Genomic DNA, 17,172 nt, shown 5'->3' on the forward strand with positions numbered 1-17,172 from the left:
CAGTCATGCCCTGTTTCCATGGCAACCTGCTGCCGGAGACAGGGAGGCAGCAGTGAAAAGGAAGTGTATCCGCCCTCTCTTAAAGAGGATGGCCGACCTGTGCATGCGTGTGCGCGCTTGCTTGTGGGCGTGTGGATGTGGGTGTGGGCAAAGTGTTTTTGTATCAATGTTGAAAGCTTTTCATACGACTTGCATCACTGCACCCTGTTGTGTGGCTGTCATCGGCTTTAAAGTGAGTCAAAAAGGTGGCGATGCTTTCAGGTGCACACTTATTTATTCGGTGGCATAGTTAATGCATGGTGTGCTACATTCACAAGAGCCTTTATTCGGTACGCCAGCGAAAATTCTGCCTTTTACGAAGTTCAATAACTCAATTTACTTTTACATGAAATACATTGTCCCCATTGAAATGAATTGAAACGCCGTCCCAGTCTCGGAGGGGCGGGGGGGCACAATTGTTGGGTTTTTAAAGGGGAAGTCAACCTAAAAATTTTCTTTACAGTGTTTTCTATGCAGCCGTAACTTGTCTAAACAGAGTAATATGATTAATATTACATTTGTGGAATACGGGTTAAGCAGCAAAATCCACCCGTTTTTATCCATCTCAGGCTTAGCTTCTAAAAACTGTTGAGCTGTGATTGGTTGTTGCCTTAGCTCTCAGCAACTGTGATGTCATTTCAGTTAACAGCAAGTGGCACCCAATGAAATGGATAAAAACAGGTGGATTTTGCACACAAACACAATATTAATCAGAATGCCGTGTTTAGACTAGTGGAGGCACATGCAAAATATTATTGTAAAGACAATTTTTAGGTTAACTTCCCCTTTCATAGGAAGGAACAATTTTGAAAAATAATCTAATTGCAATTTTTCCCCTCAGTATTGCAGTTGCAATTTAATATGCAACTATATTTTTCACCTTACCGTATATAGTTTTGGTTTTTTTTTAACAATCATTTAATCTGTATTACATTAAACAACATCAGGTTTATTATGCATAAATGCCCATTTGATTTTATAGGTTAGGATTAGAATTAATATGAAAGATTGTTCACCTACTTCAATTAGAGTTCTAGTATTTTAGTCATACACTACAAAAACCAAATTCTACCAAACAGGTGTGGATTAAAAATAAATCATTCAAACATAAATCAGATTACCACGCAGATGCAAATAAATCTGTGGCTTTATGTATCACATAACATTAAATTATGATATATATAGAGTGGACACCTGCCACTGACTGTGAATAGTGAAACTTGCTCATATAAATAAAGTTTAAAATAATTAAAAAAATAATAATAACTTTTTTTCTTTTTTTAAACCCCAAAAGTCTTCTAAACACACTGATGAAAAATGGGGGGATACTTGAAAAACACTTTTTACTATTCTAATGGTACGGTACAAAGAAGAACTACATTAACAGCCATATTGATTTATGCTATTGTGAGCATCACGCGATTAACTTTTTTCTTTTTCTTTGTTTTTTGGCTCTGTTATGGAATTTTGGAATGTAAGATAAGTTTATCTTTTTTGCAAGACTAATTTCAAAACAAAAAATGTTTGCTGCTGCATAAAAAGTGACTAAATCCATCAGTGCATCCCCACCCTGTTATGCAAGTCCTGATTTTCCCGTCCTACTTTTTCTCCCCAGAAATTCACAGCAAGTATCTCTGAGGATGACCCCACCCAGAACTAATTACACACGCGTTTGTGTGCCCGCATGTAGACTATGTGCACGGGCACGAGGCCTAAACGTCCATCCTTGCAGGATGTGACCAGAAGCAACCTCACTTTTAGAAAAATGAACACTCTCCCTGTGTATGGCGGGAGGTGGACAAGAGCAGCCAGTGTGGGTTCCCTCCCCGTGGTTGGCAATAAAAACCCCACCCAGTGAGAGCGAAGCAGTCACACCCTGCGTGACATTGGAAGTGCTGCAGATGTTTGCTGTTTCGCTTGCTACCTGGAATAAAAGGCAACAAACAACATTAATAGCTTGTTCACCTCTGAAGGACAGCATCAATGCCTGGGGGGGCCACCTCTGGAGCGGAACGCACGCTAAATGCCGGCACGCCGTTTGACGCAAGACACAAGGTTACCATCAGAGGTGGGAGGAAGTCAAAGATGTGCAAGTCATACGTAATGCTCACTCACGTCTTAGCCTTCAAGATTTGAGCAAATCCAAAGTTACTGTGGCAAAAATGAAGCAAGTCAAGGCCCAAGTAAATTTCAAGTGGAGTCGAGCTGAGAAAATCATGTCAAGTCATACAACCCACAACATGCAGATACACATTCACATCACTTTACGGTCAGTATATGTGATTGAGTTTAATAGCAGTCGCTTATTGTTGAGTTAACTGTGAACTTAAGTTTTTGGGTTCACAGATATCGCTCATCTATAAGTTGCAAATTTTGCATGTGCCGTTCTATTTTTCCCCATTTTATTAAAAACATGATTCTTGAAGACAAATTGAATTATCTTGGGAGCTGCTTCCTTTGAACATGGCTTTATAAGATACCGGTCAGGTTTGCACACGCAACACACAAAAAAAAAAAGATGCATGTAGCTGCTCACTACAGCAGTGTTTTGTCTTCATGTGAAGAGACTCGCCAGCCAGGCAGGAAATCTTCCATCTCCCTCTGTACGCATCCTTGCACTTAATAGTGAGTGTGGTGTCCCCACTAAATCTTAGATTTCATAGATTTTTTAAGAGATCGAAGTTTTTACAGGATACAGGCAAGTCCAAATTTAGAGTTGCACACCTTCAGTGTAGAGTGGCAACATGCCAGGCAGCACTGAGCTCTACTGGAAGAGATGAAGCGAAGTTAAGCAGCAAAGAGAAGTGCAGAAGGTGAGCTGCCCATGAGTTGTATTTATATTTTTTGTATTATGCAGAAGTTAAGACTAGATTATTAAATCCATCTAGTCGAATATGTCATGTTGTGAAAGTACAAGTGGGTTTCATTTATTTTTATTGTATCTAATTTTATTACGTACTGGTGTCAATACAGCACTATCACCGCAGCATGAATGGTTCTATTTATTTCAACAATACAGTGGTTCACTCATTCTTAAACTTGTATGACAACTCAAAATGATGCATCTTGTCAATTTTCACCCATCAAAGTGTCATTGTGGATTTTATTTATTGCTTCATCCTATAACCTTTTACTTCACTTTTACGCTTGTGTAACATGGAGTCAACACCATCATCAAAGGGTGAGTAGTGTAAATTTGTTTTAATTGCATAGCAAATAACTTTTTGTTATACTTGCATGAATTATTCTATTGTATTTTAGATATATTAAACAGTTGTAGGTTTTTGTTATCCTGTATAACAGTTGATATTATTAAATGGTAAATGGACTGCTTTTTACATAGCATATAGTTATCCAAAGTGCTTTACAATTAAAGCCTCACATTCACCCATTCACACACACACTCATACACGAGTTGTCGGCTGCTACCATAGTGCCAGACCCACTGGGAACAAATCGGGGTTCAGTGTCTTGCTCAAGGACACATGGTCACCAGGGGTAAGGATCAAACCAACAACCTCACGGATGGGAGACAACCACTCTACCACTGAGCCATGCCGCCCTACATGATGTATCTGGTTGACTTGCGTATTGCCAAGGGAGAATATTTATTTTCATTATACAGTGGTTAATTTATATTTAGACTTGTATGACAGTTAATAATGTTACAATTTTACTTGAATTTTCTACTTCAATTACATTGTTCCCTCATTTTTTGAAGGCGTTACGTTGCGTTAACGATGCCACCACACAGTTCCCACCCTTCTAAAAACTTGTTAACTAAGATAGCTGCATAAATAAAGAATACAGTAAATCCAAGCACGGGTGGGCAGGGGGATGGTGGGGGGCTTGGGGGTAATAATCTCAGAAAAACTGAAATAGCGAGGTACAACCCAAGATAAACCCCATAATGTATGAATTCATTGTGGACCCAAAAACAAATCCACGATATCGTGAATCTGCAATTAATGAAGCGTGAAGTCGCAAGGGACCACTGTATATCCAATAGGATAATTTTCACTTTGGTTTCATTGTATCCACAGTAGCACAATAGTATATTTTATGCAGTAGCCACTCACATCATCATTTGACCAATCTCCGCATGATAACATAAGAACAAACCACACCCCTCAAATGAGTATTTTCACCTGAGAACCGTTTTCAATCATGTCTCCTTTAAAGGGCTTGACTCATTCATTTTCACTGGCAGGCATGTTTTAATCAGGTCTCACCTTTGCCCTGGCTCTTGGCGTCGTCCAGCAGAGGTAGCATGATGGCGTTGTTGAGGCTGGAGGGCGAACGCACGGCCGTGGTGTACATGAGCGGCAGCGACTGCACCACCACCGGGATGCGGTGAACGCGGCCGCCCAGCTTTGCGGCGCCCTGCAGGCCCAGCGGGCTGGACGGAGGCGGCGGCACCGAGTGCAGGATGTGCAAATATGGCTGACCTCTCATGCCGGGCGCCACCAGAGGGCCCGGCGAGAGCACCGACGACGCCGAGGTGATGACCGACGGCGACGACGAAGAGGACGACGACGACAGGGAGGACGGCGAGAAGGCGGATCTCAGTGGGGAGGAGGATGACGTGGTGGTGGAGGGGCGGGGCTTGTTGATAGACAGGTCCACCGGCTCGGTCTGCGTGTGGAAGTGCAGGTCGTGGGCGAGCAGGTCTTCTGGAGGCTCGGGTTTCACTCTGCTGAGGAAGAAGGGGACGCCGTCCATCGTGGAGTACGGCCGCACTTTGGGTGACTGCGGAAGAACAGAAGCACTCGTGTGTCTGGCTGCCTGAGAAAAACGGTTGAAACACTCACTGAAACATTTGCAAATGGTTGTCTTTGAAAACCATTCATTGCATTACAATCACAAAGTATTAAACCCTCAAAGTTTTACATCTGTTGATATGGCTTTGAAGAATCATAGGCTAAATCTTTCAATACCAATCAATGGCCATTTTTGTTAAATAAATGACAAGAAACGGGCTAAGCATTGCCAGAAGTGCTTTTTCGTCCTTTAACGTAATCGTCAATAACCATGTCAGTCCAGCTGACAGACTCCTGTTTCGCTGACATCTGAAGCTTGATTTATGTTTGACGAAGAAGAAATAGAAGAAGAAGAAGAACTGTGAAAAGTAAGAAAACTTTTCATACTTAATTTGAGTTGGCTGCACCACTTAGTAGAGCTTGTTTAGTTGAAAAACATTATTTCACCACTCACCAGTTCATCGCGATAATAACAATGCCGGACTGAGAGACCAGTGAAATTTAATAATGATGGATGATTTATATTTTGCCAATGAATCTGTTGAATGATGTTACGCAGGATCCTTCATTTCCGCCTTGTATTCTCCGTGTGTGACACATTGTCATTGGCTATCTTCAGCAAGCCTGAAATGAGGTTTGTGATTGGCTGGCCTTCGCTGCTGTTGCAGTACCAGTGGCTGTTGCATTCAAAGGCATATGGTTGATTTTGAGTTATTAATGTCTTGAATGTTCATATAGCTACGATAAATCATTCAGCCACACAGCAAATATGACCGGCTGGGTGTAGTTTAAGGGGTCAACAAAGGGTCATCAGCAGGGGTTTTGCCAACGTACATGCACACAAACACACACACACACACACGCTGTGTACCTCCTTTATAGGCTATTGCAGATTAGATTCCCATCAACCAAACAAAATGTGACTTCCTTTATACTTTTAATGTCTGTGATGAATAAACTCAATCTTGCATTTCTTAACAGAAAAATACAACTATGCTAAGATAAAAAAAAAAAATCCATCCATCAATCCATCCATTTACTGAACCGCTTATACCTCACAAGGGTCTCGGGGGTGCTGGAGCCTATCCCAGTTGGCTTCAGGCAGTGTGTGGCACAAGCAATTTTGTGGGTGGGCAAAGCCCCCCATGGTTCTCCCGTGGGGACAAATTTGGGCTTCCCTACCACACTTCAAAACATGCGTGGTTAATTGAAAACTCAAAATTGTTCATTGGTGTGAATGACTAAATTTGCTTGTTTGTCTATATGTGGCCTGTGACTGGCTGGCGACCAAGTCCAGGATGTAAGCCTCTTTCAATTTCAAAATTTTTAATACCCATGTGATATTATGTTCGATAATTATATATAAACCAAATCTACCAAATGACAGAATAGACTCCCTACATTTTGTCCCGTCCCGTTCTTTTATAATTGACAGTAGAAAAATGTAGGTGTGCCAAAATACAGCCATTTCTCCCATGGACTCTGAAACTGTGTTTATTTTGTATAAAATGGGGCAATGATGTCATCTACCGGTGGTTGGGTATCAGTAAAGTTGTTTCCAAGTTTGATATTTACTGTGAAGCATAGTAAGATTAGCCCCCATTTATCTCCGCTCTAAAAAATACAATTGACAAGTATACTTGTCAAAGGCAGTGAATGAGTTTCAATGAGCAAAAACAATGAATGAAAAAATGAATTGGCCAAAAATCGATGTGATAAACTAGTTTGGGAATCAATTTCTTGGTAGCGAGCCGGTGATGTTGTGCACCAAATTCATATTTCCACATCTGCTGACTACGGCATCTTAAAAAAAAAAAAAATAAATAAGTGATTCCAAGACCCCACAATGAAAATTGTGCCACTCATGCGCGATAGCTACTGCAAAATTTGGTATTGATCTGATACCAATTAAAAACAGGGCCAGTATCACCAATACTTTTAACATTTAAAGCAGAGGAATCATTATATTTCTAAATGTGAATGGAGACTAAAGTATCAACTTCATTAGACTCGTATCGATTAATACAAATAGCAAATTTGGTAACGATAACCACTGAACGCTTAACTATTCTTTCAACAACTACATCACTAAAATCAATTGTACTATTAACATGACAAGTTAAATGATTAGTACAATTGATAACTGTCAGAGTCAACATTGAGCCTCAGTGTGGACATATTTCAAAACTGATAGCATTCTTGCTATGATTAAGCGCACACCGCTCAGGAGCACATGGCGACATAATAAAGATAGTGTCACACAGCCCTTGTAAGCTTTCATCATCTCCTCTCTTTCCCTCCCTACGTTGTTCCGCCTCTCGTTTCCTCCTGTTTTCCATCACTCCCCCAGAAATGTGCCTCTGTGTATTGCCCCCCCCTCCCTCTTAAAACTCCTTTGTGGAAAAAAACATCATATGGGCTCAATTTCCTGCCTGTCTCCCCACTCTCTCACATAGCCCCACTCTCTGATGTGACCTGAACGCATCACAACTTGTTTCCCCACAAGCCGTCTTGGGTATTTCAAGTGATCTTTGTCCACAGCGTGTCACGTGTGGGAGGGGTGCCTTAAGTCGTGATCCTAACAGTGAGGCCTTTCACAGGCCCATCGGGGAGGGAGCTCATACGGTACTTAATTTTTTCTTTTAACTAATCGTACGCGTAAAGCTTATTAAATCTAGAAGCTATGAAAAATGTGCCCCGCCATGAATTTTCACCCCCACTTCACATTTCATTCTGCTTATGTAATGCTGGCTGCGAGTAGTGAATTGAGATTTTTTTTTTCCTCTTCCAAGTAGCTTGTTTTTTTTTTTTTTTTTTTTTTGTAGTAGCCTACTATTTATACTCCAAGCTTGTATACTCAGCCTACAGGAAATGTTACAAGCCGATGAATAGAATGAAATTACTTGTTTACTCCGTAACGCCCTCGCAAGTGGAAAAACAAACCCCGCCACCATGCTGGACGGGTTCACCTCAGGTTCAGCAGCTTCGGGTCAAGGTTTATGGCGTGTGGTTATGGTCCACTTCACAGAACCACCCACTAACCATTCTCACAAAAAACAAATATGTGCCCATATGACCTTTAAACGCAACCCCCTGATAGCATTCTGAATGATCTCTAATTCAAAATCAATTATTATTGATATTAGTACCATCTGTAGGCCTTTGAAATAGTTTATCATTGCATTTCAGATATTGGTGCTAAAGAAGATGTACACTATGTAATAGATGGCTGATGTATGGATAAATATATCTGAATTATGTTGAGATGTATGATTGTGCTCATGACATTTATATTCCATCTAATATTCAGGGCTGCATAAACTACCGAGCATATTTGACCTTATATACAGTACAAGGGGATCATTTACGGTTTCAAACAGCACGCTGTGAACTCGTATGCAGGAGTATTTTGACGCAAGTTACAAAAGGACAAAAGGTTAGTTTGTTTTATGTTGGTCTCGTTAGGGTTTTGCGTCCACCTGTTCTCTCCAGTCCTATCCCTTGAGTTGACCAATCAACGATCTTAATACGTTTGTTGGTTAGGATCAACTAAATTTTTGGGGGATAGATTATAATTGCTGCGATTGGTTGGCAACCAGTCCAGGGTGTCCCCCGCCTACTGCCCAGAGCCAGCTGAGATAGGCGCCAGCAGCCCCCGCGACCCTTGTGAGGAATAAGCGGTCAAGAAAATGGGTGGATGGATGGATAGATTATAATTGATAGTTTCATTTCTGAAGAACAGAGTTTAAAACTTATGCATCCAGTTCAAAATCAACTAACTAAAAGTCACAACAACTATGATTTGAGTGCTTGTAGAATTGTGTTGCTTTGATGACGTCAACTCTGTATACATGTCGAAAAGTTGTTTTGGCTGCTCTTTCCCATGATAACAGCATTTTGGGATTTATAAAAAAAAAGTAATCAAAGAAGAAAAAAAAAGCTCAGTTTTGAAAGCATATGTAATACTTCTCTTCATCGAGCATCAATTTACGATGTTGTTCTTGTGCTCAGTTGCAATCACATATATGTCAAAGGAGGCTGTTTGAAATATCTTCTTTTGTGGGTGAACAAGCAGTCCTACTAGCCTGGAATGCATATTATGAATTTTCAGTTCTTTTGGCAGGTCTGTATGAATATAGGTTTCTTTTCTCTTAAAAAAAAAAAAAAAAAAAAAAAAAAAAAGTTTTTTTTTTTTTTTTAATATGTTTTTGTCAATTCTATGACAATTTGTAGTGGAATATACAAGTATGAGTTATATCCGGTGCAAACGTTACATTTAAAGTATCATTGAAAGTGTCTCAAAGATCATGATCGTCATCAGGCTTCTAAAGAGCTTGCTGATGAGCTGATCATTTGATTCAGGTACACTGGAGGAGGGTAACATCTAAAACGTGCAGGATAAGGGCCCTCGAGGACAGAAGTTACTGGCCCCTGGTCTAAATCATGGGAATGGGCATAATAGTAGATTATTGAATGTTAGGAATTTGGCTAATTATGCAGCAATGATACCATTTAATTACATCTTAATGGAATAAAGGCAAAGTGGAGTGAACCACTTGAATGCAACAAGCAAAGATTGATTCCCAGCTAGTTCACTGTCGAAAGAAGTCCAACATTACATTCAGCTATGGCCGTAATGGCATGAGCTTGTGTTCCTTGAAATATTATGACTTCATTCTTGTTTCATTATGACACCCATGCAACCAGCACCCTCTCGCGAGGTGCTGCTGATTCACTTGCATTTTCCACGATGTGACCTGGTTGTCCTGCTTGAAGAAGTCTTTTATTTGTCTATTCTCCCAAAGAAGCCAATAATACAGTATGTATTATGTCGTATATCGATGCTATGGCATAACACTCCCAGGCAGCATTATTCTGCTTAACAAGTCACTAATATGGACAACAGTAGTTCCTAACATTAAAAAAAGAAGAATGTCCCATCCCATGTGGAACATAATCAATAAATCAATCCTTCAGAAGGATACTTTCTTCCAAATGCAAAAACAAAAACTTTTATATCAAGCAACGGCAACAGGAAAAATTAAACCACCTCCACTCTCGTTTTGACAGACACAAACCCACTTCTCTCACATACACATACACACATGCTGCACACACACGAAAGCACGCCTACCCGCCTCGGTTCTGGTGCCATTGTCTTTAATAGGGGATACAGGTTCGCAGGGCACATTTTCCCGCCCCTTGCGGGGGAAGGGTCTAACGAGGCAGGCCGTATTTGCAGCCTTTGGCTCCCTGCCACCCAAATGAAGACCACATTTTTGTCGCGGTCTGTCTGCCCTGCGACGGGGAGGCGCAGTCATTCGGGGGCGGGAGATTGGATCTCGGCGCACTTCAAAGCCGCTTGAGGTCGCGTCCAGATTGACATCGCGCCACGAATGGAGGGTGACTTCAGAGGAGCTGAAAAGCCTTGAGGCGCGGTACAGAGCAGGACACCCAGAAAGACCCGGAGACGAACCACCTGCTGCCGCACTTAACTGCACAGATGTGGAGATTTCTTATCAGCAAGTCGTACCAACTGGATGTGACCTAACAGTTTCACAAGACCCAAGATAACCTATCGGGCTGAAAAGATCTGGTGTTCTTCCCATTCAACATGCACTGATGAATGACCTCTGCTTCATCTTGACTAAGTGATTCCAAGTCAGGGGTGTTTTTTGTTCGAGTGCCGCATATATAAAAATGCAATGATGCAAGGGTCACTTATTAAATACGCAAGTAATAAATTATAAAATGTATTATGTAATTTGTTATACAGTGTTCCCTCGTTTTCCGCTGGGGTTAGGTTCCAAAAAATACCCGCAATAAATGAAATCCGCGAAGTAGTTAGCTTTATGTTAGCTTTACAATTCTTATAAATGTTTTAAGGCTCTAAAATCCCCTACCACACAATTTAGACACTTTTCTCATTGAGGCATTTACATGTTCTCACATTTCTCTCTTGTTCAATCATTGATAATGTTCAAAACTTCATAAATGTTATAAAATGGGTATATTACTGCAAAAAAATATGCTAAATTGCACTTAAAAAAATCCGCGATACAGTGAGACCGCGAAAAGTGAACCGCGTTATAGCGAGGGAAGACTGTAATGCAAATAATGTTGGATTTTTCAAGATTTTGGGGTGATCACGGCCCTTTATCCCACTGGACTAGGTCCACCCCTGCACGAAACATTCTTGCAACACTGACTTGAAGATCATTCATTTCATATTAAAGTGCTTGTAAAATTGAATTCTCTTGGTTCAACAGTGTTTTGAAGAGAAATGGTGTTATTTTAGTTTTTATTTTTATTGTTGCAGACAGTATATAAACCAATTTATTAGTAGCAGTGGCTAACTTCCGCCTGAAGTTGTTTGCCTTTTCGGCAGAAGTATCAGCTAGCTGGCTGCAGTGCGTCGGTTAGCGTTCTACAGGGCGCCGCGCAGTGATACGGACGAACAGAAAAGTAGTGGCTGGCGGTAATGGTGTCTGACTTTATTCAGAAAAGAGTATTGTGATGGAAATGTATCACGCTTTTGAAAACAAATAGTTTTTAGAAGAAAAACGCTTTATTTCCGAGACCCCAGCAAGCTTGCTGGACTATTTTCCTCTCGCCCAACGCCGGACCAGAACTGGTGTCACCGAACACTGTCAGGGGTAAGTCAGTGCTGATCGCACACACGGCAGGTGAGGATCAAATTGAGATTCATGTTAAAAAAGCCGAACGATCCCTTTAAGAAAATGGATGGATGATTGAATGTCGACTGACGGACTGGGCAGTCCTGAATTAATGAAGGACTGACGTCCTGGCCACCAGTGAATGACGAATGTTTACTGACATTCCCACCATGTCTCCAAAATACTTTTATGGTTTGTATTTGTTGACCACAAACATATTCAATGTTTAAAAACAAGTCATTCACAAGTCACAACCACATGTAAATTATATACTATATCTGGATGTTCATCAGCATCACTCCTATTTCTGAAAATTAAGCAATTCACAACTACTGTATAGCTTAATTGCTGAAGTGATTTTTTTTTGACCCACAGGAATGATGAGGCATGTCGTGTTAAATGCCGCTCGAACTGCCTGACTACCAGTTCTTTGACTTGAGGTTTATTTGGAGGATAGCTATCACTGAAATTACGCAAAAGATTAAAGCTTTATTATTATTATTACTATTATTATTATTATTATTATTATTATTATTAATAATATTATTATTATTATATTATTGTTATTGTTATTGTTATTATTATTATTTCTGCTATGTATTTGAAATATTAGAGAGTTTGCATCATTTTTCCTGTCACTTAACTTGGGCCCACATTGCATTTCCCACCTGCAACATTTCTTCGATTATAAATATTTTACAAGATGATATATATTCTCCCCCATTTTAGAGCTTGTAAAAAGAACATTTTAAGTGATTTTCGGGCAGATTTAAAGGGCACTAAATCACTGATGTGACTTTAAATCAAAAGGAATTGAACACTAATGCATCATTATTACAGAAATGTGGTGACCTCCACACGTGGCACACACGCACACCCCTGCACACGCACGCACACCCCCACACACACGTACAGCTGTGGCAGAAACACAAAGCCCCTGTAACCTAGCAACAGCTTCTCCATAACAAGACCACTTTATTTATAGGTATGCTGGACCAGAGAGCCCTGATACTCTACAAGGGCCATGCAAAGCCTGTGTGAGGTGAACATCGTAACAAACTCAACCCAACTAAGAGTGAACTCTCCTTTAAAGACAACGGCGCCCAAAGGGAGTTTCAAGAAAGGCTTGAATCGCGACGCTTAACTTCTGTGTCTGTGATTCATACGTGGCGATAGAAGGCGCGACGGGAGAGTGAAGAGAGGAAGAGAAGGAGCTGAGATAGTGTTCTTCAGAGGAAGAGTTGTGTTGGTGTGTGCGCACAAGAGGAAGATTATTATTGTGTTTGTAAGACAGAAGGGCAAAGGGAGGATCAATGGGGGAACGTAAAGATGCGGACAGATAATAGATGTAGAGTTTCTCAAGTGACCTAACCTCTCTGCTAACAACAATCCCCCCCACCCACCAACTAGTACGGACTCCCTAACAGTCCCCCTCAAAACCACCTCCTCCTTCCTAATGCATTCCTGTCCCAGCTGTGGCTCTCCTTCTCTTCCTCCTCGCTACCATGCTCTCCGACCACTCCTCATAGCCCCCACGCTCGCTGTCTCGCTCGCTCGCTCAAGCCTGGGAGTGATTATCTGCCCATTGCCGGGAGGAGGAAAGAAGGAGAGGAAAGCAGGGTGGGGGGGGATTGGGGAATCGTCTGGAAAACAACTGCTCGCTTACCCCTTGTTCCGATTCCAGGGGCTCAGCTTTGACTCGGACTGCAGGCATTCCGTCAAGCATTAACATCCTGTCTTTTCGGCGGCCTGTGAAAGGGACAAAGAGGAGGCAGAAGCATGTTGAGTTAGGACCTGCAAAGATATAAACACGTCTGTCTGTCACAAACAAGCGGGAGTTGACTTCTGACCCTAAAAGGGTAGACCAATATTTCATAAATAGAAGCCACTGTTAGTGTAGTAGTTCACTTATCTGACTGCTGCGGAGATCATGTCGGATAGCAGAGCGATAGATAGCATTAGGTTGGTAGAGTTCGAGTTAGGACAGACCTGGGGCAAATTTTGGCCCGCGGGATACATCTGGCCCATCCTCAGTCAGTCAGTTATCTATCGATCGATTGATCGAGAGATGGATAGATCCATCCACTGAGCTATCTACCTAGCTAGCTATTCATTTGGGAGTCCCAATTAGGTAGCTAAAGCTAATATGAGTTGGCAGTTGTGCTACAAAAAAAATGTTAGCACATTTTGGAAATGTAGGGCAAAAAATATGCACAACTGTAGACATGATTTTTGTGACTGTTGATTTAAAAACAACACACACATCACAACAAGAATATCCCAGAAGCATTGTGGCTTGTCAAAAGGCATTTCAGCAAATTCCAATTGTCATCAGTCTCAAATTATTTCAGTGATGAATGTGGGTTTTTCACTCTTTCACAAAAGAGTGTTGTCAGTTTTGACTGCAACCTGCGTAGAAAGAAAAAGAGCACTGTAACCATGGAAACAAACAACAGACTCAGTTTTCTTTTCTGGGGCTGCTTTGCTAATTCCAGCACAGCTTGTCTTGAACCTGTAATGGGTACAAAGACCTCTATCAAGGCAATCGCAGGTCATGTGTCTCTTGAGTCCCGACTGGATAAAGACATAAACACACAGCTAATTAAAAACAAGAATGGCTAAGAATAAAACATCAGACAATTATAAAGAGCCCTGGTAATACTTTTGTAGGTCTATATCTGTGAAAGAAGCTAAAACATAGTGTGGAATAGGCACCCTTCAAACCAGAGAAGGTTGAAGCACTTGGCTCGTGAATAGCAGGCCAAAATACTTTTCACAATTCCCTCAAAAGGTTCTTAATTATTTTTGTACAGGCCACTTTGTTCAATTTTTTTTTTAAGAGTATTCGTTTGGGGCACAAAAGATGACTTTCAAGTTTTTATTTATTACCTTTGTCAGTTTGAAGTTGTTTTAGTGATCATTTAGGGGTTTTATATCATTAACGGAGATACCAAAAAAAATTTCCATAACGTTATGTGTAACTTTAATGACCAGACAGACCAGCATCACAATCTTTGTCCATCCGACTGGCCAGCCACACCCAACGATATGCCAGAATAAACACCTAGAGCACTCTATAGTCTTAAAGGATATTAGTGTATGGAAAATACCATTTCCAAAACCCTACAAGATTCTAATTCTAACCTTAATAAGAAAAAAAAAAAAAGACAAAGACAAAAACATTAATAGAAAAAAATCTGTAATAAAAATTAACCTTATGTTTTGAAAGGGCTGAACTTGACGACTGTGTGCCATAAGACTAATTAATGGACTCCAACATAATTATCCGCTTGTGCAACTCAAGGCCAAAAAATATATTCAGATACTGTAAGTCACCAAGTTGTAAAAGTTCAAACAGAACTTTTGAGTGACAAATTAATGCGCGTCGAGACATTCGTGATATACTTTTAATTCTGACTATGATCAAACGCTGACATGAATTAGGATAAGCTGAGTCATTATGCTGTTTTAATAAAGACATTCGGCTGCCTGGTGGGCTGCCGCAGACCTCGTTCGTCTCTCACTGACGGACAATAACTGGCTTGTATAAGTAGTTACTCAACATTTGTTGCGACACCGCCGCCAGGTCACGGTTCCTCGTGTCATTCAGGCAAAAAAACAAAAACAAAAAAACAAAAAAAAGCTGCAAATGCACAGCAAACAAACACATGTGCAACCGAACGTCCTCCCAATCCTGGTGTGAGCACTCAGCCTCTGTCTGGTGGCCAGTAAACGCTGCTGCTGTAAAGGCAATGGAGCCAAGAACAACAATGTATATTCCACATCCCCCTCAGTCAGAGATGACCTTAGGTAGCAAGTGTTCTTATTATTCTAGCATAAGTGTTGAATACAAACACTGCAAGTAGCCTCCACATGGTAATGCTGTTATTTCATCGCAACCGTCACTCCGTCTAGTCCGCTACTGCGGAAACTCAAGTGGTGGTGAAATAAACCTGTTAGTGATGAATAGTATACAGACCCTCCCCTTATGCTTTCCCGACCTGACTGATTGAATAGGACCATCAGCTAATGCAAGGCCATTCTTCCACTAATCAGTTAAGGTTCATGTGTCTCAGGCCTTGTCTACACGTAGCTGGGTATTTTAAAAACGAGTATTTGCCCCCTCCCCATGTAGAGAAAAATAATTGTCCATACTGCCTTGTTTGTAAAAAAAAAAAAAAAAAAAAAAAAAAAACACACACACACAAACGGAGAAGTGCCTTTTAAAGCTCATTTACATGCATGCCAAGCTTCTAGGCGGCAGTAGTTTATTTTTTTTATTTTTTATTTTTTTGCGATTGGCTGGCAACCAGTCCAGGGTGTCCCCTGCCTGCTGCCCAGAGCCAGCTGAGATAGGCGCCAGCACCCCCCGCGACCCTTGTGAGTAATAAGCGGTCAAGAAAATGGATGGATGGATGGATGGATTTTTTATTTTTTATACCCACTCACACGCGTCTAGGCGGCAGTAGTTGGACAAATACTGCTCGTCTATTGACGTCACTTCCACACTACGTCACACAAGTGCGGACAGTCAGCACACACACACGAAAAAATGGACTGTCAGCCAAACCTTTTAAAAAAAAATAAAACAAAAATGAAAAATTAAAAATAGAAGCTTTGCTTGTGTTTTAACAACTTCATTCGTGCAACTCTAAAAAACAAAACCTGCTGGGAGATCGCCGAATTTTTAAAGAAAACAAAGTTGAAAAATAAAAAAAAATAAAAAAGCTTTACTTGTTTTTTAACAACTTTATTAACAAAACCTGCGAGGAGATCGCCGAGCGTACTAGTAGCCTAACACGTTCTTCTTCCGCTGCTGATCAAATCACTCACTCACGTTGTAAAAACGTAAACAACAACGACAAAAAAAACGTTTGTGTCTGGACCCAACGTCACAGAAACGATTCAAAGCAGCTCAAATCACCTGGCAATGGATAAGCAGCACCCAGGCTTCGTTGCAGCCAGTCCGCATTTCCCCCGCTGGCGCGTCCTCCGGCCGGCCAACCGAGCGCCGCCGCCGAGAGCGGGGCCAAGAGCACAGCCACCCGCATCCCAGGTTCGCGCGCAGGGTACGAGGAGGCAGCCCTCGGTCTCCTGGAGCCATCCAGGAGGACTTCCAGGAGACCTGGAATTTCCCAAAATTTACCCGGGTAGCGGTGGGTAAATTGTGGGACCATGTCGGCCCTATATGTCCGGAACGGTATGTCGTGGGGCGATGGTACCGACAAGTTGGAAGCTCCCGCGGAGCTACTGGGGGCTACGGATCCCGCCACTACCACAATACCTTCTGGCATAGAAACAACTACTTGGACAACGCTGCTCACTGGCGCAGTACTTCGATGTCGTCCAACGTGGACCCGTGTGATTTTGCGTCAGACGAACAGGTGAGCACACCCGCTGTCACAATGGCTCGAGTTGCTTTAATACTTGAGGTAGTGTGTGAGTGAGTGACGTATGTAAAGCGATGACGTAAATCTTCGTTGACGACTGTTATACGCGAACGCGGATCAGGAGAAAAGCAAAAATCTTCACTTTGGTATTTTTTAACCTTCGTTTTTCAGGGGGAAAAAAACCATGGGGACGTGTAGCAAACAGGGCAAATACATAGAAATCCCTCCCGTTTGCAAAACCCCCTGCTCCGTGTAGACTGGGCCTCAGTGTGGTACGACTTTGAATCTTCTCAAGAAAACTTTACA

At 41.5% G+C, this 17,172-nt stretch overlaps 2 protein-coding genes across 10 annotated transcripts in view; one reads left to right on the top strand and one right to left on the bottom strand.

Moving 5' to 3' along the window:
• klf12b (Kruppel like factor 12b) overlaps nt 1-17,172 on the bottom strand; it is a 56,443-nt gene that overhangs the window by 17,320 nt on the left and 21,951 nt on the right. The window contains exons 1-3 of one of the 2 annotated variants that reach the window (XM_077537253.1): nt 16,401-16,852; nt 13,143-13,225; nt 4,272-4,788 (exon numbers count right to left, since the gene is read on the bottom strand). In XM_077537253.1, the coding sequence (XP_077393379.1) occupies nt 4,272-4,788; nt 13,143-13,225; nt 16,401-16,770 (970 nt within the window). In that variant the 5' untranslated portion in view covers nt 16,771-16,852. Of the gene's footprint in view, nt 1-4,271; nt 4,789-13,142; nt 13,226-16,400; nt 16,853-17,172 lie in introns of those variants that run through there. The other variant, XM_077537254.1, reaches the window with a different exon arrangement.
• Nucleotides 16,284-17,172, top strand: part of LOC144030717 (uncharacterized) — a 37,823-nt gene continuing 36,934 nt past the window's right edge. For 6 of the 8 annotated variants that reach the window (XR_013287333.1, XR_013287334.1, XM_077537257.1 and 3 more), the window contains exon 1: nt 16,284-16,860. The gene's annotated coding sequence lies outside the window, so the exon portion shown is untranslated. Of the gene's footprint in view, nt 16,861-16,943; nt 17,139-17,172 lie in introns of those variants that run through there. The other 2 variants (XR_013287335.1, XM_077537256.1) reach the window with 2 other exon arrangements.

Source organism: Festucalex cinctus, chromosome 11 (genome assembly GCF_051991245.1).
Source record: "Festucalex cinctus isolate MCC-2025b chromosome 11, RoL_Fcin_1.0, whole genome shotgun sequence".
Taxonomy (NCBI): domain Eukaryota; kingdom Metazoa; phylum Chordata; class Actinopteri; order Syngnathiformes; family Syngnathidae; genus Festucalex; species Festucalex cinctus.